Below are 23,942 nucleotides of genomic sequence, written 5' to 3'. Positions count from 1 at the left end.
TAAGTGCATTGACGACGTCGCCCCCACAGTGACCGTATGTACATATCCAAACCAGAAGCCATGGATTACAGGCAACATCCGCACCAAGCTAAAGGCCCCTTTCAAGGAGCAGGACACTATTCCGGACGCTTATAAGAAATTCCGCTATGCCCACAGAAGAACCATCAAACAGGCACAGCATCAATACAGGACTAAGATTGAATCCTACTACACTGACGCGGACGCTCGTCGGATGTGGCAGGGCTTGCACACTATTACAGACTACAAAGGGAAACCCAGTCGTGAGCTGCCCAGTGACGTGAGCCAACCAGATGGGCTAAATGCCTTTTATGCTCACTTCGAGGCAAGCAACACTGAAGCATGCATGAGAGAACCAGGTGTTCCGGATGAATGTGTGATCACGCTCTCCGTAGCCGATGTGAGCAAGACCTTTAAACAGGTCAACATTCACAAGGCCGCGGGGCCAGACGGATTACCAGGATGTGTACTCAGATCATGCGCGGATCAACCTCTCACTGACCGAGTCTGTAATACCTTCAAGCAGACCACCATAGTCCCTGTGCCCAAGAAAGTGAAGGCAACCTGCATAAATGAATACCGACACGTAGCACTCACGTCGGTAGCCATGAAGTGCTTTGAAAGGCTGGTCATGGCTCACATCAACACCATCATCCCGGAAACCCTACACCCACTCCAATTAGCATACCGCCCCATCAGATCCGCAGATGACGCAATCTCAATCGCACTCCACACTGCCCGATCACATCTGGACAAAAGGAACACCTATGTGAGAATGCTGTTCATTGACTACAGCTCAGCGTTCCGCACCATAGTGCCCACAAAGCCCATCACTATGCTAAGGACCCTGGGACTAAACACCTCCCTCTGCAACTGGATCCTGGACTTCCTGACGGGCCGCCCCCAGGTGGTAAGGGTAGGGAACAACACATCTGCCACAATGATTCTCAACCTGAGGGCTACTCAGGGGTGCATGCTTAGTCCCCTCCTGTACTCCCTGTTCACTCACGACTGCGTGGCCAAGCACGAATCCAACACCATCATTAACTTTTCTGACAGTGGTGGTAGGCCTGATCACCACCACTGATTTACCCCCGCACATTGACTCGGTACAGATACCCACTGTATGTAGCCTCATTATTGTTATTATATTGTGTTACTTTATAAAATGTATTTTATTTTTTACTTTAGTTTATTTAGTAAATATTTTCTTAACCATATTTTCTTAAAACTGCATTGTTGGTTAAGGGCTTGTAAGGAACCATTTCACGGTAAGGTCTACACCTGTTGTATTCGGCGCATGTGACAGAATTTGATTTGATTTGAAATACATGTTCCAAACATACTCTGAAACAGTTCTGGGATGCGATAGATCCCAAATTAATACAACCACTCGCATCATAAAAACTTTTAAAAGCAATGAGGCTGATGCAACAGATCAGAATGTTTAGCTTAAAATGCTGATAAATGATTAGGCTATTTCTTTACATTATAAGCGCAACAATGCACACACAGCAGTAGGCTATAAGCGTGAATGTTCCAAAATGCAATCAATTGGCATTCATTTTTTTCTAGAAAGTGGCAGCAAATGCAATTACACATGTAATGCTTTATTATAAAGGTGCATTTTTATGGTGAAAATTATCTTCCCCAAACTTGAAACTCACCCGCAACCTATTTATGCCAGTTAGACTCTACACTGCTTATAAAGCAGATTAATGTGCTCAATTTGAAGACGTTATTTGGCCACTTTAGTGATACAAACCTTATCAAAACATATAGGCCTATGGGCTAGGCTACATGAGGTGTGCGACTATGATTTGAAAAAGTCACAAAAAAAAGGAATGCGCTGTTTCTTTCCACACTGCACAAGCTGGGAATCATTCACAAGTGATAATACATAATTCACAAGTGATAGGCTAATATTGTCACCCATCAGACTATTATTAATTTAATGTTGTCTTTACATATACTAAATAATATATGTGTGAAATTAGTTTTGATTTAGAATGGACCATTATCATATACCTGTCTCGGAACAGTGGCATGGGAAAAAGAACACATGTCATCAATACACTTAAAATGCGAATGGAGGATTTGTTTCCCGTGGTTGATTTTCATGCTAGCGAGGTAGGCTATACTCCTGTTGGAAAGCGAAGCAATGTGCTTAATATTAGGAACATTTATAAATAAATATAGCAGGCCTAGCCTATAGAAAGCTGATGGGATCCTCCTCTTTTTAATACAGGTCATCAAAACTCTGTTTTCTCGCACAATTGCATAGCCTATAGAAATGTTGTGCAACATGAGCTTATGGGCTCTCATGAAGTGTTTTATTAGATTTTACATAACATTTGCATTGATGTCAGAGTGATTAGAGGGACAATAGAGTGCTGAGTACCAGGTAGGTAGCTAGTTTGGTAGGCTACTAATGACCATCAGCAGCATCAGAGCTTGGAAAAGTCTAATTGCTGGGACTAAACGGTCACTTGGAATTTGACTGCCGTCATGACTCGTGACCGCCGGTATGGCAGTAATACAGTCATCGTAACAGCCCTAGTCCGGTGACACATTGCCAACCAACACTATTATCACATGGTTAATTCAGACTTCTTAAAGGGACACCAACATCCAGATTGGGAGACAATTAATGTGCATAGTACTTGCGCAAAAAGGAAACATTTACCAGGATTGGGATTCAAACAGGTGAGGTTCGTGCAAATTTCCATTGGGTGTGTGGATGTTCTCTCTCAGTGAAAACAGAGAGTCAAGGTCCTGTCTTTGTGTTCTTTGCTTCGCCAGGCTTCTGCAGCTGTCTGGGTGAACAAGTTCTCAAAAGAAGAGCCTGAACAAAGAACATCGCTGATAACAGTAGCAGAAGAATCTAGAGCAGTGTGTGTGTGTGTGTTCTTGTGCATACAGCCAGCTCCTGAAAGACATAATGATATTCAGCTTGGCATAGACCACAAAGAGTACTTCAAATACAACTGCTCAGTCTTCATCATACCCTCTATGTGCATCCCACACTCATTAATTCACAGTGAGCGAACACAGTCCATTGCAGAATCTCGCTCTCTGTCTCTCTCTGTCTCTCTCTGCTGTGGCTAGGCCAGCATTATTCACTTCTTAAAACATGTACTAAATATTCACATCACGGTGCATATGTTATTTAGATCGACACTACCGTTCCAAAGTTTGGGGTCACTTAGAAATGTCCTTGTTTTTGAAAGATAAGCAAAAAAAATTGTCCATTAAAATAACATCAAATTGATCAGAAATACAGTGTAGACATTGTTAATGTTGTAAATTACTATTGTAGCTGGAAACGGCCGATTTTTTTATGGAATATCTACATATCTACAGGCGTACAGGTGTTAGCTAATCCAAGTTTATCATTTTAAAAGGCTAATTGATCATTAGAAAACCCTTTTGCAATTATGTTAGCACAGCTGAAAACTGTTGATCTGATTAAAGAAGCAATAAAACTGGCCTTCTTTAGACTGGTTGAGTATCTGGAGCGTCAGCATTTGTGGGTTCGATTACAGCCTCAAAATGGCCAGAAACATAGACTTTCTTCTGAAACTCGCCAGTCTATTCTTGTTCTCAGAAATTAAGGCTATTTCATGCGAGAAATTGCCAAGAAACTGAAGATCTCATACAATGCTGTGTATTACTCCCTTCACAGAACAGCACAAACAGGCTCTAACCAGAATAGAAAGAGGAGTGGGCAAGAGGACAATTACATTAAAGTGTATAGTTTGAGAAACAGACACCTCACAAGTCCTCAACTGGCAGCTTCATTAAATACGTCAACAGTGAAGAGGCGACTCCGGGATGCTGGCCTTCGAGGCAGAGTTCCTCTGTCCAGTGTCTGTGTTCTTTTGCCCACCTTACTGTTTTCTTTTTATTGGCCAGTCTAAGATATGTATTTTTCTTTGAAACTCTGCCTAGAAGGCCAGCATCCCGGAGTCGCCTCTTCAATGTTGACATTGAGACTGGTGTTTTGCGGGTACTATTTAATGAAGCTGACACAACGTGCCATTGGAACAGAGGAGTGATGGTTGCTGATAATGAGCCTCTGTACACCTATGTAGATATTCCATTAAAAGTCGGTCGTTTCCAGCTACAATAGTAATTTACAAAATTAACAATGTCTACACTGTATTTCTTATCAATTTTATATTATTTTAATGGACAAAAAATGTCCTTTTCTTTCAAAAACAAGGACATTTCTAAGTGACCCCAAACTTTTGAACGGTAGTGTACGTAAAGCTCCCTAACCTGATGCTTCTACTACTTCCTTCAATGTAATATGGTCCAAGTATGCAAAGTCTAGGATGGCCACAGAGAAAGAGCAGAGACATCAGAGTGATGTGCGCCCTCTCATCAAAAACAAAAGAGTTGCCTTCTGTTCAGAGCAAACACTTCTTTCAACCTATGAACAACAATGAGAGCTAGGCCAGCTGAGACCCAAACAGCAGTGCTTTCACTAACTGCACTGTAAAGCACGTACACACAGACACATGCGTTCATAATTATATTCTCTGTGACAAACACACACCACCCACGCACACACACTGTCACATACACACACAACATTTCTTGCTCAAGCAAATGGAGCAGAATCTGTTGTTGCTCACGTCACTTCTGACCCCTACTAGAGGCCTTCACTTTTTGGACCCGTTCCGAAATTAACCTGGGGCTTTCCCACCCAAACCCGATATGCATACATTTGTTTAAAAAAAAATAAAGACCCATTCCGAATGGACTCGAGGACAACTAGACCCATTCCGTATAGACCTGGTTGGATCCAGACCCTCTCTGATACGGTCCAAGTGAGGGAGGCTGCAGAAAAGTCAATTTTTAAGTGACTTTATTAACCAGAGATAAAAAAAGTGTGAGGGAGAGAAGGTAGAAAGGTGACAGAATAGCGGGGGCCGTGCTGTGTGTGTAGGCTACTGTAAGTGTGAGTGAGTGACATGGGGAGGAGGAAGGGAGAGACGAGACGAGAGCAACAAACCAGGCTGAGACGCGCTATAGTAGACTGATTGCTGCCATAGCTAGGTTATTTATCATCCGATATGATGAAGTAGTGCCTGTCTTGACAGCATCAAACCGGGAGAAGCTGGATAAGCTATCTAGCTAGCTAGGCTTATTGAGGCTGCATGCACTTTCTCATCTTACATAGTTACTACCCACTGGGCACAGACGTCTATTCAACATCTATTCCATGTTGGTGGAAACAACGTTAATTCAACCAGTGTTTTCACACCCTGATCTGTTTCACCTGTCCTTGTGATTGTCTCCACCCCCTCCAGGTGTCGCCCATCTTCCCCATTATCCCCTGTGTATTTATACCTGTGTTCTCTGTATGTCTGTTGCCAGTTTGTCTTGTTTGTCGAGTCAACCAGCGTTTTTGTTCTCAGCTCCTGCTTTTCCCAGTCTCTCTTTTTCTTGCCCTCCTGGTTTTTTGACCCTTGCCTGTCCTGACTCTGAGCCCGCCTGCCTGACCACTCTGCCTTCCCTGACCCTGCCTGCCGTCCGGTACCATTGCCACACCTCTGGTTTACTGACCCCTGCCTGCCTTGACCTGTCTATTGCCTGCCCCTGTTGGATTATTAAACCAGTGTTAATTTGACGTGTCTGCATCTGGGTCTTACCTTGATTCCTGATAGTGTGCCCAGCGGGAAACAACAACTCCATTCAGAATATTAAGTAGCAGCCTACCTGTTGGCTCCTGGTCGTTGTAGCCTATCCTTTTCCTTTAACTTTTAATACAATAATTTTATTTCCATCTTCCATTGATTAGATATCTCCTAACTTTTTCCACACACGGACCGGGGCTCTATGACTGTAGCCTATTTCCGCTTTGATGATTAGCCACCAACAACAACAAGCTACACGCGCCATCTCGTGAAAAGCAAGAGCAGCAGCATAAATTATAAAATGTCCCTCTCTCTCTACTGCAGCAGTTGCGTTTGGATTTGTACGGGTCCTTCCGGACGAGTCAGTTAAAATTACACAAACCCGAGACCGGTGACAATCATATCATATCCGACCCAGACCTGTGACATTCTTTAGAAATCTACATCCGGACCCACTCCTGTCCCGGATCGGGTCTCAGGTATACAGGTACAGGTGCATCCGTGAAGACCTCTAACCCCTACAAACAAACAGAAAAATATCAAATATGTCAGTGTTTTGGTTTTAACAGAACACACACACACACAGACACACACACACTTCTCCACATCAAATCAGTCATGCCTTTCCCATCCATACAATCACTATCTAAAAATACATATTCAACATAAAAATAAACATAATTAATTATGCTATTTGAGGGCTGACAGCATAAATTAAAGCTGTGATTAATTAATTAATTCACACACACACACAAACACACACACACACACACACACACACACACACACACACACACACACACACACACACACACACACACACACACACACACACACACACACACACATACACTTTAACATTGAACAACAATATAATGGTCTCTGTCTCTGCAGAAGACAACTACCATTGCAGAGATGAGTATTTGACAGATAGTCATGCACTGTCTCTGAAAAACTGATAGATCTATAAGATGAATAATGTCTGTTGAGAGCTACAACACATAGCCTACTTGGGCTGGGATTCAATCCAATCCACATTAGTACATGCGCAGCACCATACCAGTGAAAAGAGCAAATTGTTTTTTTGTTAAAAATATCAAGTTAAAAAGTGCAATTTGATGATGTCATCTAAAGTAAAAACATTTGAAAAAACTGTGATTTTCAAACACTATGAGATTTGCCGGGGAGCAGGAAAATAAGTAACTTTTCCCAAAATAAAAATTGTCTGTAACACAATTTTTGCATCATTGTATGATGAAGGGACCCCTTTACAAAATAAAAAGCATTACTAGCTTTTTTACCACAGAGAATCAGACAGAAATGTAGGCTACACTATTGCCTTCTTTGCATATCTCAAAATACACAACTGCCCCTTTTAAGGTCCCTCATAGAGGATGGTTAGCCACCCTTGGTAGCCTATAAAATTTGCAACATTACAATTACAACTAAATACTTTTTATGTCTTTAGAAAATAATTCCCTCCAGGGCTCGAAATTAAGTGCGTCCCATCATCCCTGGGAAAAAACTCTGGGACAGTTCTGGGATGACAGATCCAAAATTCATACCACCACTGCACATCTTCTTCTTTTTTTAAGCAATGAGGCTGATGCAATAGATCAGACCGTTCAGCTTAAAATATATTTTTTTACTTGTCTATTTGGAAAACGTAGGTTTATATTCTTATTTTCGGACAATTTTTCACATTTTGTTGTGTTACAGCCTGAATTGAGTTAATGAATTACAAATGAAAAGCTAAGTTCAGGAGTAAAGATTAGCTTAAAAAGTCACATAATAAGTTGCATGGACACACTCTGTGTGCAATAATAGTGCTTAACATTATTTTTTTATGACTACCTCATCTCTGTACCACACACATACAATTATCTGTAAGGTCCCTCAGTCAAGCAGTGAATTTCAAACTCTGATTTAATCACAAAGACCAGGGAGGATTTCCAATTTATTACTTTTTTAACCGTTATTTAACTAGGCAAATCAGTTAAGAACAAATTCTTATTTACAATGACAGCCTTGGAACAGTGGGTTAACTGCCTTGTTCAGGGACAGAACAACAGATTTTTTACCTTGTCAGTTTGGGGATTTGATCTAGCAACCTTTCGGTTACTGGCCCAACGCTCTAACCACTAGGCAACCTGCCGCCAATGCCTTGCAAAGAAGGACAACTATTGGTATAAATTAAAATTGTAATATTTTTAATTAAAAAAGCAGACATTGAATATCAATTTGAGCATGGTGAAGTTATTAGTTACACTTTGGATGGTGTATCAATAAACCCAGTCACCACAAAGATACAGACGTCGTACTTACTACAAAGTAATAGGTGTCCTTTCTAACTCAGTTGCCGGAGAGGAAAGAAACTGCTCTGCGATTTCACCATGAGTTTAATGGTTGTGGTAGGAGAAAACTGAGGATGGATCAATATTGTAGTTCACAATAGTAACATAAATTGACAGAGTGAAATGAAGGAAGTCTATACAGAAAATAAATATTCCAAAACATGCATCCTGTTTGCAACAAGACACTAAAGTAATACTGCAAAAAATGTGGCAAAGCAATTGACTTTTTGTCCCGAATACAAAGTGTTGTGTTTGGGGCAAATCCAATACAACACATTACTAAGTACCACACTCCATATTCTCAAGCATAGTGGTGGCTGCATCATGTTATGGGTATGCTTGTAATTGTTAAGGACTGGGGATAAAGGACTTTTTCAGGATAACAAATTAATTGAATAGAGCTAAGCACAGGAAACATCTTAGAGGAAAGCCTGGTTCAGGCTGCTCTCCACCAGACACTGGGAGATGAATTCACCTTTCATCAGGGCAAAAACCTAAACCACAAGGACAAATCTACACTAGAGTTGCTTACCAAGAAGACAGTAAATAGCCGAGTTACAGTTTTTACTTAAATCTACGGCAAGACCTGAAAATGGTTGTCTCGAATTTTGAAAAGAATAATGGGAAAATGTACAATTCAGATGTGGAAAGCTCTTAAAGACTTAACCAGAAAGATTCAAAGCTGTAATCGCTACCAAAGGTGCTTCTACAAAGTATTGACTCGGGTGTGAATATTTATGTAAATTATAAATGTAAATTATAAATGTAAATGTAAATGTCATCAAGTAGCACTTTTCAAAACCTTTATTCTTATCTTTTTAACTACAGAACATAGACATGTGCAGTTTTCACATATGTAAACATTTGCATGGTGCTGGAGATAATGATTATGAGGTTAAAAAGTGGTGGAAATACCCTTTAAGAGGGCAGTTAAACATATAATTAGAATAATACCATTTGGGATGTATTTTACGCTACATTATTCAAATCTGACAAAAGCCTCATGCCCTCCCTGTCCCCTCCTGCCCCTCCACTGGCACTCTCCACGGGACAGATCCACGGGCAGCAGCAGTGAAGGGGTAACACTGGGGAACACACACAAATGGCACTGGGGAATTTTGCCAGAATGCCTAGACCAAGGACTGTATGTGACTGAAAATATTCAAGCATACCTTATTGTGTGGTTGCTGGACTCTCATTCCTCTAATCTACTGTTTTACCTCTCTTACACACCTGGGAATGAATAGAGACTTGGTTCTGAATAGAGGCTCAGGTGTGTGAAAGTAAATTTATTCAGAATTTCACCACAAAAAAATAAGGGCTGTCCTGGCAATGCTTTATGGGGGATTCAGCCAATGCTTTTTCACTCTCCCTAATCCCATTTCCATATGGAATATGAATGCAACTCTGGTAATAACAACATTGGGCCTTTTAAATGAGCCATAATAGGCCTGTCACACTGATGACTCCCTACCATGATATCAGACATGTTCATCTTTATTGGACAACTGCTAATAACGTTGTATGCATTGGACCACCTTTATTAAAATCCCAAGGTATTTTGAGACACTGGTCAGGGTGTTAACAAGCGAAGGAAGAAACATGGCCCTACTGCTCAGTGTACCAGACTGATTATTCAGAGAACTGGGCTTCCTCTTACCAACAGCTGGGCACATAAGAGGTTTTCTCGGAAAATGACTTCAGCTTCTCAAGGTGAGGGAGATGGAAGGATGGAAATGAAAGAGAGAGTGAAAGAGAGAGGGAGCAAGAGAGCAAAAGAGGCAGAGAAACAGTTTGACGCTAAAGCAACCGATATGTACCCTTTTACACCACCACCCCCTCCCTCCAACACTCATTGAAACCCAGAGAGCAATTCAAAATCCCTCTAAATTCAATTAGTTAATACTGCAATATAAATGTCCTAAACAGAAAAGAACAGGACAGACCAGAGCAGTGCGGTGATGTCACATCAGGTCCAGAGGTACAGGAGCAGAATACAGGAGGGGAAACCTATGGACCATGAAGCAGCCTGAACATTCAGCAGGGCATGTTGGGTGTCACATCTCCAATGCTAATGCCTCTTACCCTGGGCACACAATATGTTGAATGATGCCCTATTTACACAGTAACTGACACCATGCCTCACTGACTGACTGGCTGACAGATTGAGATCCCTCCACTAAGGCCCACAGAATATTAAGTAAGTGCTGTCAAAAGACATCGACTACACATCTATAGTGCTACTCTAGGGCTGTATGGCTGTAGCAGAACATTGATTTGTACCGATATATTGATATGTTGTTGTTACATTGGTCTAATAAAATACAATGGTGTCCTTATTACACCTGCAGGTCAACATGAATTATCGTGCGGCGTAAAAACTAAATGGAAATCATATGCAGTGCATTATGTCCGCCAAATAAACCCAGTATTGCATTGTTTCCTTTGAGATCAATGGTGTTTATTGTGTCATTAGTCTGAGGTTTACACCTATAGGGAAAGGGCATACTGGCTATCAAGCACCAACAAAACTATACCCAGACTCCACAGGAGGTTGGTGGCCCCTTACTTCGGGAGAACGGGCTTGTGGTAATGACTGGAGCGGAATCAGTGGAATGGAATCAAATACATCAAACAGATGGTTTCCAGGTGTTTGATGCCATACCATTTGCTCCATTCCATTATTATGAGTGGTTCTCCTCTCAGCAACCCCCTGTGGCAGACACCATACCTAGTGAATAAATAGGAACGTTATGGTGCTATACTAACTGTGGATGACAAGCAAGAGCCATGATGCAAATCGAAGGGGACAAAGAAGAAGAGACACTTATTATGATGTTGTGTTTGGAAGTAGGGCTGGGAATTGCCAGGGACCTTACATGATACTTAAGTGACGATAAAATATGTATTGCGATTCCCACGATTTTCATGATTCGATACTGTGATTTTATTGCGATTTGATGTTCCAAACATATTGCTCACTATATAGTTTGTCTGCTACAGAGAGACAAGAGAGAGCATGAGAAAACTATTTTTGATCAGTCAGGGAAATAAAAGTGTTGAAAACATGTTGGCTCACTATTTAAAAAGAAGATGGAGATCAAGCTGTAGGATGTTTTGGCGCAGTTACTGCCGACTAGCCTTAGCTATCACTGCCTTCAGTACAGTAGCAATAAATAAAAACATAAATAAAAACACATTTTTTCTTGTTGTTATTGGCAAATCAATACTTGGAGTCATATATATATATATATATATATATATATATATATATATCGTCCAAAAATAATATCTCAATATGTAACTATAACAGTGTAAGATTAATGCAGGGGCTTACCTCGTGGGGTGCCCAAGAGGCAGCAAAAAAATGGAATATATATATATATATATATATATTTTTTTTTACTTTAAAAAAAGATTAAATATTTACATTATATCTTATCTATCCAGTATATACGTAGAATTGTATGTTGTTGTTTTTTTACTGCAACCGTCAACCACAGGAGGACTCAGGAGCCTGCCCTCTGCCTGTTGCCATTCTGCAAATCCTCAGATGGGGGCAGGAGAGGAGGTAGGGGGCCCAAGTAGGTAACTGGAGGGCCCTGCCTTGATTGATTAATAAAAAAAATAAACTGCTTAATTAATTAATTTAAAAAATGAACTGCATAATAAATAAATGAAAATCAAACGTATAAATGTTCTGCTTTACTGTGCTGTATTGTAGCCAAGGCCGTATTTCATTTGTTTATTTAGAGAACACACACACGCCTATAATCCCATGCATAGGCAGTGCATCCATAAGGCTAGGGGAAGCTAAGCTTTCCCTAAAGTAAATGTAATGAAATAGCAAAAATGGTATAGCCTAATTACCCTACTCCTGTCTATACAGAAATAAATAAAATAATTCAAAATAGGCTACTAAAGCATGATTTAGCTACAGAGGAACATTCGCTTCTTTAAAAATAATAGTGTCTTGTTTTAAATCGCATTGCCTACAGTTGGAAGGAAAGGCAGCGCGCACAATATGGGAAGATTATTGTTGAGTTGTGACTGTCAGTGAAAAGTAAAGGCCCAGCCAGGCATATCGCAATATTTCCAAATACAATCGCAGGAAACATAGTTTGGAAAGCAAATGGCAATTGTGGCAAAGAGAAGGCAATGAAAGGACTCCAATTTGTCTTTTAGTTATAAAATTAATTGAGAGAACAACAGTATAGCCTATTTTATTGACACCAGCGGAGAGCATCGGTTATATACCAGGTGAATGCGTACTGCGCATATTCACTATCATTGTTGGGTAAGTGCCACCAAAAATGTGTTTTTGGGCAATCATTTCCTCCTCCAGTTTAGATGAACCTCATATTATATTTGTGTCTCCCCTTCTTGTAGACCTATTATGTGGACAACGTCGTTTTCATTGACATGTTTGTCAGTGTCAGCAAAGGGGGCTACCTGTAATTTGTTGTATAAAAAAATATTCTACTAATGCCTCTAGTAGAGGTCGACTGATTAATCGGCATTGCCGATTAATTAGGACCGATTTCAAGTTTTCATAACAATCGGTAATCTGCATTTTTGGACACCGATTATGGCCGATTAAATTGCGCTCTACGAGGAGACTGCGTGGCAGGCTGACCACTTGTTACGCGAGTGCAGTAAGGAGCCAAGGTAAGTTGCTAGCTAGCATTAAAAATAATCAATCTTAACATAATCACTAGTTAACTACACATGGTTGATGATATTACTAGTTTAGCTAGCTTGTCCTGCATTGCATATAATCAATGCAGTGCATGTTCATTTATCATCGAATCACAGCCTAATTCGCCAAAATGGTGATGATTTAACAACCGCATTCACGAAAAAAGCACTGTCGTTGCACCAATGTGTACCTAACCATAAACATCAATGCCTCTTAAAATCAATACACAAGTATATTTTTTTAAACCTGCATATTTAATTAATATTGCCTGGTAACATTAATTTATTTTAACTAGGGAAATTGTGTTACTTCTCTTGCGTTCTGTGCATGCAGAGTCAGGGTATATGCAGCAGTTTGGGCCGCCTGGCTCGTTGCGAATTGTGTGAAGACCATTTCTTACTAACAAAGACCGTAATTAATTTGCCAGAATTTTACATAATTATGAAATAACATTGAAGGTTGTGCAATGTAACAACAATATTTAGACTTAGGGATGCCACCTGTTCGATAAAATACGGAACGGTTCCGTATTTCACTGAAAGAATAAACGTTTTGTTTTCGAAATTATCGTTTCTGGATTTTACCATATTAATGACCTAAGGCTCATATTTCTGTGGGTTTATTATTTTATAATTAAGTCTATGATTTGATATTTGATAGAGCAGTCTGACTGAGCGGTGGTAGGCAGCAGCAGGCTCGTAAGCATTTATTCAAACAGCACTTTCCTGCGTTTGCCAGCAGCTCTTCGCTGTGCTTCAAGCATTGCGCTGTTTATGACTTCAAGCCTATCAACTCCCGAGATTAGGCTGGCAATACTATAGTGCCTATAAGAACATCAAATAGTCAAAGGTATATGAAATACAAATGGTATAGAGAGAAATAGTCCTATAATTCCTATAATAACTACAACCTAAAACTTCTTAACTGGGAATATTGAAGACTCATGTTAAAAGTAACCATCAGCTTTCATATGTTCTCATGTTCTGAGCAAGGAACTTAAACATTAGCTTTTTTACACGGCACATATTGCACTTTCTTCTCCAACACTGTGTTTTTGCATTATTTAAACCAAATTGAAAAAATATCGGTATCGGCGTTGAAAAATCATAATCAGTCGACCTCTAGCCATATAAAGTGTAGTAGAATTGCATGAAACATGTCAAAATATTTCCTGTGCAGAGAAAGAAGAAAGGTAGGCTATCTGATATAGCCTATAGCCTAAGCCTACTGTACGCTATATGCGCTCAACCATGCACTGAACGGTCTTTTTTGCAAAACATTATTGAGTTATATTATTAGTCTAGATTATGACTATCCAATCTACTCATCACATTACGAATAGTGGGCTCTTACATACTGTAAGTCTGCAAATGCGATGATGAATGGAATGCTTTATGATAAAGGTACATTTTTATAGTGAAAATTAGCTTCCCCAAACTTGAAACTCGCGCTGCCTGTGATCCCCTGCCTTTATCACAGTCAACAACACACATATATTTTATATTTTATAGTAAGAATAGGCATATAATGGAATGGAAAAGAATTAAAGAGAACATATTTTATCCCCAACTAACCTTGCTGACTGTTGCGGGGTGCGCAAAGTGATTCTGGGCTTATAAAACAAGTGTCACAAGCAAGAACAGTGTTAGGGTTGCTATTTTTGTTGGCCTTATATCACAGTGGTATAGCTTATGAATGCATTTCTAATGGGTAATAGACCAAACAATGCAATTATTTGGAAGGTGCTTATTCAAGGTAGTCCAGGTCACAGCCCATGTCCTCTCAGATGAGCACCCTAGCACTGGATTAGTTGCCCCTCGGGAGAGTGTGTGTGTGCGTGTGTGTGTTTGTGTGTGTGTGTACCTACGTGCATGCATATGTGCATGTGCGTTAGGGTAGAGGGCAGATTCAAGGGGACTCTGTCAGGAGGTATGCGCTGTGCAGTTACACACAAACACACACACACACACACACACACACACACACACACACACACACACGTAAACACAGACAAACACATCCCTGACCCCGCTAACACTTTTCTAACTGGAAAAAAGGTTAAAGCCCCCCAGAGGCAGTCCCAGTGAGGTGTGTGTGGAGCTGGTCTGACCTGTACAGGCCCAGCTGATGTCCATAAAGCAACTACAATGCATAAAAAAACTCTTACCATTCGGAAATGTTTACTGATTGCCACAAGGCTGGCCTTCTCAATTATTGAACACAGCACAGCCATAGTGTTGACGGCCATCATTTGTTAAGGTGCTGGCTCTTGTCGACAAAGCTCTGTTTTATAATGAAGATTTACCCATGCCAGAGACTACGGCACATAACGCCATGCTGAATGTACATGTACTGTTGGTTCTTTGGAAGAGAGAGGACATTGCTGACCTTAGATAAAAAAATCTAAGTAGAAGAATAGAGGAGTAGCAGGCAGGACAGAGGGAGACCAGAGAGAGCACAGACACACAGACATGGCTAGAGCCCATGGAAACCATACAGACAGGAAGCATGTTGCCTTCAGGCTTTTGAAAAATGTGATAAAGCATTCATTAATTGCTTGTTGTGATTAACCATGTTATTTACCACTATGGCAATATTGGACAACAGTCATGCCAATAGAATTGAATTCAATTTGATAGAGCACAACACAAGGCACACACAATGCACACAGACATAGGGAACTGGATTGTCACCGACACATACGGGGCGGCAAGTAGCCAAGTAGCCTAGTGGTTAGAGCGTTGGACTAGTAACCAAAAGGTTGCAAAATTGAATCCCCGAGCTGACAAGGTAAAAATCTGTCATTCTGCCCCTGAACAAGGCACTGTTCCTACGCCGTCTTTGAAAATAAGAATTTGTTCTTAACTGACTTGCCTAGTTAAATAAAGATTTTTACAAAATTATTAATGGCAGAACAATGGCAAAACACCAGCCAGGCTAACTGGTGCCTCTATGTGCCTGAGACCAACAGACCAGACCACACACAGTATGTGAGACCCCAATCACTTCTGTAACATTAAGAGAGGGCTGGAGACAGAAAGAGGGGAGGCAGAGGGGGAGAAAGAAGAAAGCGCTGGGAGGAAGAGAGTGAGATAGGGTGATTTGAGACTATGGGGTGAGAGGATGAAGGATGGAAGAAGAATGGGAATAAAAACAGAGAGGCAGGAGGATATAGAGAGCAGTGTTAAGCGGTGGCAGCTCCTGAAGACTGCTCTCCCATTTGTTTGCTCATGGTGTCAGAGGGGTGAGTGAGCACCAGACATTAATTTCCCAATAAACTCAGCTTCCACAGCAGGGAGGGAGGGAGCAGAGAGAGTGAGAGGATGACAGAAAAAGAGAAAGAGCGAAGGATGAGAGAGAGAGAGAAAGAAATATGAACACAATGCAAGCTCTTCATACTTTACTGTACACCCTGTTCTGACAGTGATGTGCCTTCAAAGCCTTATAATAAACTTCTCAATTACACTCTAATCCCTGTTCAATATGCCTCTAAATGATCAATCCTCTCATAAAAAATGGATCTTAATGTTAGCCTTAGTGAAATGACATTGCCATGAGCAGCACCGGAGATATTGAGATGAGCGAGATGCACCACTTCGCTCTCACACGGTCACACACAGTATCTGCTCATGTGCACGGTTTCGCCGTCACACTGTTACAGCATGGTAGCCAGGGCACCAAAACAGCGGAGAAGTTGAGCCTCGCGCTTCAACGGTCTTTGTTGGCAATTTGAAGGCACAGAGATACCGTGACGAGATCCTGAGGCCCATTGTCATGCCATTCATCTGCAGCCATCACCTCATGTTTTAGCATGATAATGCACGGCTCATGTCACAATGATGTGTACACAATTCCTGCCCAGTCATGTGAAATCCATAGATCAGTGGTGTAAAGTACTTAAGTAAAAATACTTTAAAGTTCTACATAAGTAGGTTTTGGGGGTATCTGTACTTTACTTTACTATTTATATTTTTGACAACTTGTATTTTTACTTCACTACATTCCTAAAGAAAATAATGTACTTTTTACTCTATACATTTTCCCTGACACCCAAAAGTACTCGTTACATTCTGAATGCTTAGCAGAAAAGGAAAAGGGTCCAATTCACACGCTTTGTCACGACGTCCGCCGAAGTCGGTCCCTCTCCTTGTTCGGGCAGCGTTCGGCGGTCGACGTCACCGGTCTTCTAGCCATCACTGATCCACCTTTAATTTTCCATTTGTTTTGTCTTTGTTTTCTACACACCTGGTTTCATTCCCCAATTACATGTTCATGTATTTAACCCTCTGTTTCCCCCAAGTTTTTTGTGCATGATTGTTTCTATGTTCATTCGGTACGTTATGGCTGGTATTTCGACGGGTGCTGTTTTCACCCATGTGTAATTGATTACCGTTTATTGTTGGTCAAGTGTATTGTTACCTTGTGCCTTTATATTGAGTAAAGTACGTTGCTCACTCATTTTCCTCTCCTGCGCCTGACTTCATGCACCAGCTACACCCACCTTCTGACACGCTTATCAAGAGAACATCCCCTGGTCATCCCTACTGGCGGACTCACTAAACACAAATTCTTTATTTGTAAATGATGTCTGAGTGTTGGTAGGTGCCCCTGGCTATCCGTAAATAAAATAAAAAACAAGAAAATGGTGCCATCTGGTTTGATTAATAATATAAGGAATTTGAAATGATTTATACTTTTACTTTTGATACTTAAGTATATTTTTGCAATTCAATTTACTTTTTATACTTAAGTATATTTAAAACCAAATACATTTCGACTTTTACTCAATTAGTATTTTACTTGGTGACTTTCACTTTTACTTGAGTCATTTTCTATGAAGGTATCTTTATTTTTACTCAAGTATGACAGTTGGGTACTTTTCCACCACTGCCATAGATTAGGGCCTACTGAATTTATTTAAATTGACTGATTTCCTTATATGAACTGTAACTCAGTAAAATCTTTGAAATTGTTGCATGTTGCGTTTATATTTTTGTTCAGTATATATTGTAGTGTCTTTCCTACCGAGTAGACAGTAGTGTGTAAATGAGAGTGTAGTTCTGGGGTGATAAGCGCAGTGTCAGGCAAACTGCTCACCTCCAGGACTCAAACAGCATCCACTCAGCACTCTACAGTAATCTTTACCAATTTAGAGCTGCACGCACACACACTCACTCACTCTCTCTCTCTCTGTCGCTTTCTCTCTCTGTCTCACGCACATTTAAACATGTGCACATTCATTCTTAAAAGGAAAGACACACTCACATAATTTATCCCCAAAACATGTATAGTGCCTGCTCTCGCTCCCCCCAGCGCCAGGCTGCCCTTCATTACGCACACCTGTCACCATCATTACGCACAGCTGCGCAATATTGGACTCACCTGGACACCATTACTTTGTTGATTACCCCCTCCATATCTGTCTGCTCCACAGTTTGTTCCCTGGGTCAGCATTGATGTCATTATTTTTCCCCTGTCCAGACGCTGTTCCTGTTCTGTTTCATGTCCTTGTTTCATTAAATGTTCACTCCCTGTACCTGCTTCTCATCTCCAGCGTCTATCCTCACAGAATGCTGACACCACTAAAGGAAGCATCAGGGAGTTTTTGTTTTTTGTTTTGGTTGGTGAGGTTGCGTCTGGGTGCCATCGCCGATGGAACCGGGGGTGCCTCAGCTAGCTCGTCGGGATTCCACGCCCTAGCTGGCTCGAGAGGTCTTTTTGCCCTGGTTGGCTCGACAGACGCCCACTCCACATCATGCTTCAGCCGGCCCATCAGGCTCCCACGCCTCAACCGGTTCGTCAGTTCCCACGCCTCACCTGGTTCGTCAGGCTCCCACACCCCAGCCGGTCAGCAGGCTCCCACGCCCCAGCCGGTTCGCCAGGCTCCCACGCCTCAGCCCGCTCGTCGGGCTCCCATGCCTCAGCTGGCTCGTCGGGCTTCTACGCCTCAGCCAGCTTGTCCAGTGCCAATGCCTCGGCCGGCCCGTCAGGCTCGTCCAGGTGGGATGCCGGGTGGCGCCCCTAGAGGGGGGTGTACTGTCACGCCTGCTCCCGCTCCTCCTCTCTGGCACTCGTGGGTGCCTGGCTGCCCTTCATTACGCCCACCTATCACCATCATTACGCACAGCTGCGCAATATTGGACACACCTGGACTCAATTACTTTGTTGATTACCCCCTCTATATCTGTCTGCTCCTCAGTTTGTTCCCTGTGTCAGTATTGATGTTGTTATTTTTCCCCTGTCCAGACACTGTTCATGTTTCATGTCCCTGTTTCATTAAATGTTCACTCGTGCGTCTCGTCTCCAGCGTCGATCCTCACAGTATTTGTATGTATAGATTAGGCTTTTACTATGAAAAGAGGAACATTTGTCTAGGTTATTATAAAAATCTGTTTGATTTAATGTTATTTAAATGTAAAATAAAAGCCTCTTATTTAAGTAAGTGGACAACCCTACTCCCTCTCTCTCTCTCTCTCTGTGTGTTTATCCAGGACACACAGTCCAGCAAAATAACTCCCTGAACTCTTAGACACACACACACACAAATGCCCCTGGAACTGTGGGTAAAAATAACTACAAGATGCTGATAATAATAATAATGAACCAAGGAGGCAGGACCCTGCTGTGCTTAGTGGCACAACTGCAGGCTGTGTGCGTGTGTGTTGCCTGAATCACAGCCCTGAGCGCTGTGTTACCTGTGTTGACTTCAGACACCCTGGGGAGTGTTACATCATATGCCCTCCCCCAATCACTCACACACACCCATGCACGCACAAACACCACCACAACTCCACAGAGAGAGAATCCCACAGAGTGGTGACATCACTGCTGATTTGCTAACACCGTAACTACTGCTGAACCACATTGGTGATACCACTAGCGTTGTGCAGTCCACAGATTTTGAAACCATCATATTGTTTCTGTATCATACCAGGGTATACAGTATTACCGAAAGTGCACACAAGGGGCGCTAATAAAAAAAAATTTAAAGTACAAACCTCACTATATATACAAAAGTATGTGGACACCCCTTCAAATTCGGGGATTCAGCAATTTTAGACACACCCCTTGCTGATAGGTGTATAAAATCGAGCACAAAGCTATGTAATCTCCATAGACAGACATTGGCAGTAGAATGGCCTTACTGAAGAGCTCAGTGACTTTCAAAGTGGCACCGTCATAGGATGCCACCTTTCCAACAAGTCAACATGACAATGTCCCCGTGCACAAAGCGAGGTCCATACAGAAATGGCCTGCACAGAGCCTTGACCTCAACCCAATTGAACACCTTTGGGATGAATTGGAACGCCGACTGCAAGCCAGGCCTAATCGGCCAACATCAGTGCCCGAACTCACTAATGTTCTTGTGGCTGAATGGAACCAAGCTTGATCTTGAAATTTAGCCACTTAGCTAGCAAGTTAGCAAAGCAAATGCATAGCTGGAGCCCTGAGCTGGATATAATTTAATTGACAGATTTGAGATTTCTTATAGTTAAACTTAACTTAAAGTTATAAGCAGTGGCGTAGCACGCACCCACGCAGCCCCCGCTAGTTTTTTGTTTTTTACGATATAAAAAATCATACCATCGGTATTTCGAAATACCCCGGTATATAGTATAAACTGTATATTGCCCAAGCTTAGATACCACGGTGACTGAACCTGCCATAGCCTAACCTACCCATTGGCTACTAGACACAAATTGCAAGGACAGTTTTGTTACACATGCCTAGTCAATTTACCCCTGTCTTTATGTACATATCTACCTCAAGTACCTTGTACCACTGCACAGTGATTTGGTATTGGTACTGCTACTCCCTGTATATAGCTTAATTCTTGTGTATTTTATTCCTCTTTTGTTAATATTTTGCATTATTTTTTACTCTGCATCATTGGGAAGGGCTCGTAAGTAAGCATTTCACGGTAAAGTCTATACCTTTTGTATTCAGTGCATGTGACAAATAAAATTATATTTGATTTATACGGTTGACCTAGCCATATACAGTGGTCACCAACCCTAGTCCTAGAGGGCTACAGGGTGTGCTAACCCACATAGCCTGTGTAAGCCCACTGAGCTAAAGCCTAGGCATGAGTATTATGTCTCAGATGGGGTTAATGTCTCAGACCCATCACACAAGCATAGTTTCTTGAACCACCTCAGCTACATATTGTCCTTTATAAATAATTATTAAATAAAGCATTATTACTATTCTGGATAAAAACTCACCGTTCATGCCGTTGTAGATGCTGCTGTGGTGAGGGGACAACTCATCTCCAGTGGTCCTCATCTGTCCCCACTCCCTGCCTGCTGGGGGGCTGCTGCCGTACCTCCCCTTCCAGTACTCTGAACTGGGGCTGTGGTTGTGGTGTCTTAACACTTCAGGGCTCCCCACAATCACCCGACCCTTCCTCAGGTGCTCTGGCGTCCCCGTCAGTGCCTGTTTGGGCTCAGGGGTCCAACATCCAGCCCCAACCCCGACCGCATTAACCCTGTGTCTCTGTGAGAGGTCAGGACTTGACTGGCCCGAAACTTGGTTTGGCCCAGACCCCAAAAGTGGTTTCTGTGCCAGCATGCCAGCACTGCTGGGTTTGGAGTGGGCCTCAGCCGCCAGTCGGGTAGGGAATATGCAGTGTTTCTCTGGGCTGCAGGGCCCCCGGAGGCCCCTGGGATCAGGGCTGGTGAGGGACCCCCCGCGGGGCCTGCAGGCCTGGGGGAAGGTGTGGTAGTCCGGGGTGGAGCTGTGGCGGCGGCCTGTAGATTCGGGGCCCGGGCCCTCTGGTTTGTCATGGTTGGAGCCAGGGTTGGAGCCCAGGCCGGAGCCCTGGTGAGGGGGCTTACGGTGGGGGTGGTCAGGGCTGTCCGTGCTTCCCGCACTCGAGGTGCTGCTCCCATCCCCCACGTCTCGGAGCAAGCCCAGTGTAGCCCCCCCTGTTTGAGACAGACTACTTTGGCTGTCGATGGAGCTTCTACACCCTGCACTTTGCCCTGCTCCTCCCCCTCTCTCCTCGTCCAGTAGGATACACAGCTCTTTGAGATCCAGGTTCTCTCTGACCACTTCTCCCTGGCGCTGCTCCAGCTCCTTGAGTTTCTGCAGGTAGAGAGCCACCTCTTTCCTCATGAGGCCGGCGCTGTAGCGGCCCAGACGCTGCCACTCCCGGGACACACGCTTGCCCTTCTGACGGTCGTCATCAAGGAAACAGCACAGGTCCCGCAGCTCCTGGTTATCCTCCTGCAGCTTCTGGTTCACATCCTGGATACACACACACACACACACACACACACACACACACACACACACACACACACACACACACACACACACACACACACACACACACACACACACACACAAATAGGATAAAGCACAGAGGTGATATATAATTTATCATATAGGATTTCGGATAACAAATGTTGAGCACGCAATATTGTATTGAGGGGGAGCATGTGTGTGCGTGTGATGGTGATGTATTTTACTGATGATTTACTGTGATTTTGAAACAAATCATAGGCCTTCTAAAATGTACTTTTGTGGTTGTGTTTAAATATCCTCAGCAGCTCCATCTGTAATAGGAAAAGCATAAAAGCAACAAGTGGATCTTTGTGTTGGATTATGATATAGGCTACTTGCTACCTTCGAACCACCCAGGGGCGGTTCTGGGGGGGGCAGTGCCCCTGTGACAACAATTTTGGACCCCCTTGTGGCCCCCTTAAATGTGGAGTATGAAATAATGTTTACATAACTAATTTTTGCTATCATTCTTTTTTTACATGTTATTAGACAGTGGCAACAAGGAACACTAATGATTATGAACATGGTCTTTTGCCTGCTAATGCCTACAATGCAGTGAAGAAAACGATATGACAACAATAACGTCTAATGTAACTGGCCCCTCTAACAGTACAACTGGCCCCCCAGTTGAAATGGTCTAGAACCGCCACTGGAACCACCTACCTTCATTATTTTCAAGGAGTTTGCAGAGGTAACCCTATAGGCTACAGCTTTTATAACGCATGATTAGTCCATTGTTTTTTATTAGGAAACATACCTACAAAGGCTACACAACATGAGACCGTTATACATCCATAGAGCAGTGCGCAAACTTGCGCGCCCGGCATTATCACACTTGCCTCACCTTCAAACCCCGGATCTCGGTCAGGTGCTGCTGGAGTCGCCGATTCACCTCCCGGATCAAATTCCCGTGGTCAAGCATAAAACCCATCTTCACTGCTTCTGCCCTCCGTAGCCGCCGCACCAACTCCTCTTTGCTCCACTTGAGCAGCTCCTCGTCGCTTATCTTGGAGAGCTCCTCCGTCGAACTCTCTGCGCTATTGACCATCAGCTGGGGCTGCGTCGCCTTTTCCATCGTTGTACTAGGCTACTCCAATGGGAGGATAAAAGTATCTATCCTACAACAGTCAGTAACCTACGAATTCAGTGCACAATCCAACCAATCCTAACTTCCCACATGGACCCAAATATACACTCTTTATCTAACGTCCATATAATTATACCAAATTCATGTTTGTTCTATTTCTCAGACGCCCATTTTGAAGCTCTCCGAAAAGAGCGGTGTTCTCCTATATTCCCGCCTTTCTCAAAGTCGTCCGCACGAGGTCTCTTCAGCAGAGCCCCTCGCCGGCTAGACCGCGGCTTCTGGGCATGCCTGCCTCCTCGCGCATACAGCTGTTGCCTAGGGCACTCCCGGGTTTCGGCCAAAAGGGAGAATAGGGAGTGGCTGCTGCAGATGCATAGCAGCTGGCGCTGGGGATTCGAGAAGCAAGGGTGCGTGACTGCAGTTTCTGAGAAAAATTTGGCTGACTGGAAAACTCGTGCCCCTCTCTCTCCCTCTTCAGAGTGGCGAGGATGCGTTGTCTTCTCGCGCCATCTGCTGTATGACTGCTTTAAACTTTAGCAGGAGCATTCTGTTTTTGTTAATAATTATACTTAATTCTATGTAAACAAAAATATATGTACATTTTCCTGCATATCTAAGCGCCTCCTGAGATGACTACTAACCTTGAAAAAATGAAAACATGTTTATTTTTCTGCATATTTAAGCACTTCTTGAGATGTCTACCAACCTTGCCAGCAGGCATGCCAGCTAAGATAGTTAGCGTTTTTGTAGTTTATCTCTAACACTACTAGTCACCTAGCAATTTTATGAAGTTGGCTTTAGCTAGCTCAGATAGGTTCCCCAATCTTCCAACCTCATAACTACACTATATA

The 23,942-nt window shown here is 42.6% G+C and overlaps 1 protein-coding gene across 1 annotated transcript in view; it reads right to left on the bottom strand.

Annotated features, from left to right (window-relative positions):
* Positions 1-23,512, bottom strand: part of LOC106607061 (coiled-coil domain-containing protein 85A) — a 38,653-nt gene extending 15,141 nt beyond the window's left edge. The window contains exons 1-2 of the mRNA XM_014203649.2: positions 22,849-23,512; positions 20,942-21,965 (exon numbers count right to left, since the gene is read on the bottom strand). Coding sequence (XP_014059124.1) covers positions 20,942-21,965; positions 22,849-23,079 — 1,255 coding nt within the window. The 5' untranslated portion in view covers positions 23,080-23,512. The remainder of the gene's footprint in view (positions 1-20,941; positions 21,966-22,848) is intronic.
* Positions 23,513-23,942: the final 430 nt, after the last annotated feature.

The sequence above is a fragment of the Salmo salar genome, chromosome ssa01 (assembly GCF_905237065.1).
Source record: "Salmo salar chromosome ssa01, Ssal_v3.1, whole genome shotgun sequence".
Taxonomy (NCBI): domain Eukaryota; kingdom Metazoa; phylum Chordata; class Actinopteri; order Salmoniformes; family Salmonidae; genus Salmo; species Salmo salar.
Note: the sequence above shows the minus strand (reverse complement) of the source record. Positions and strands in the feature narration are given on the sequence as shown.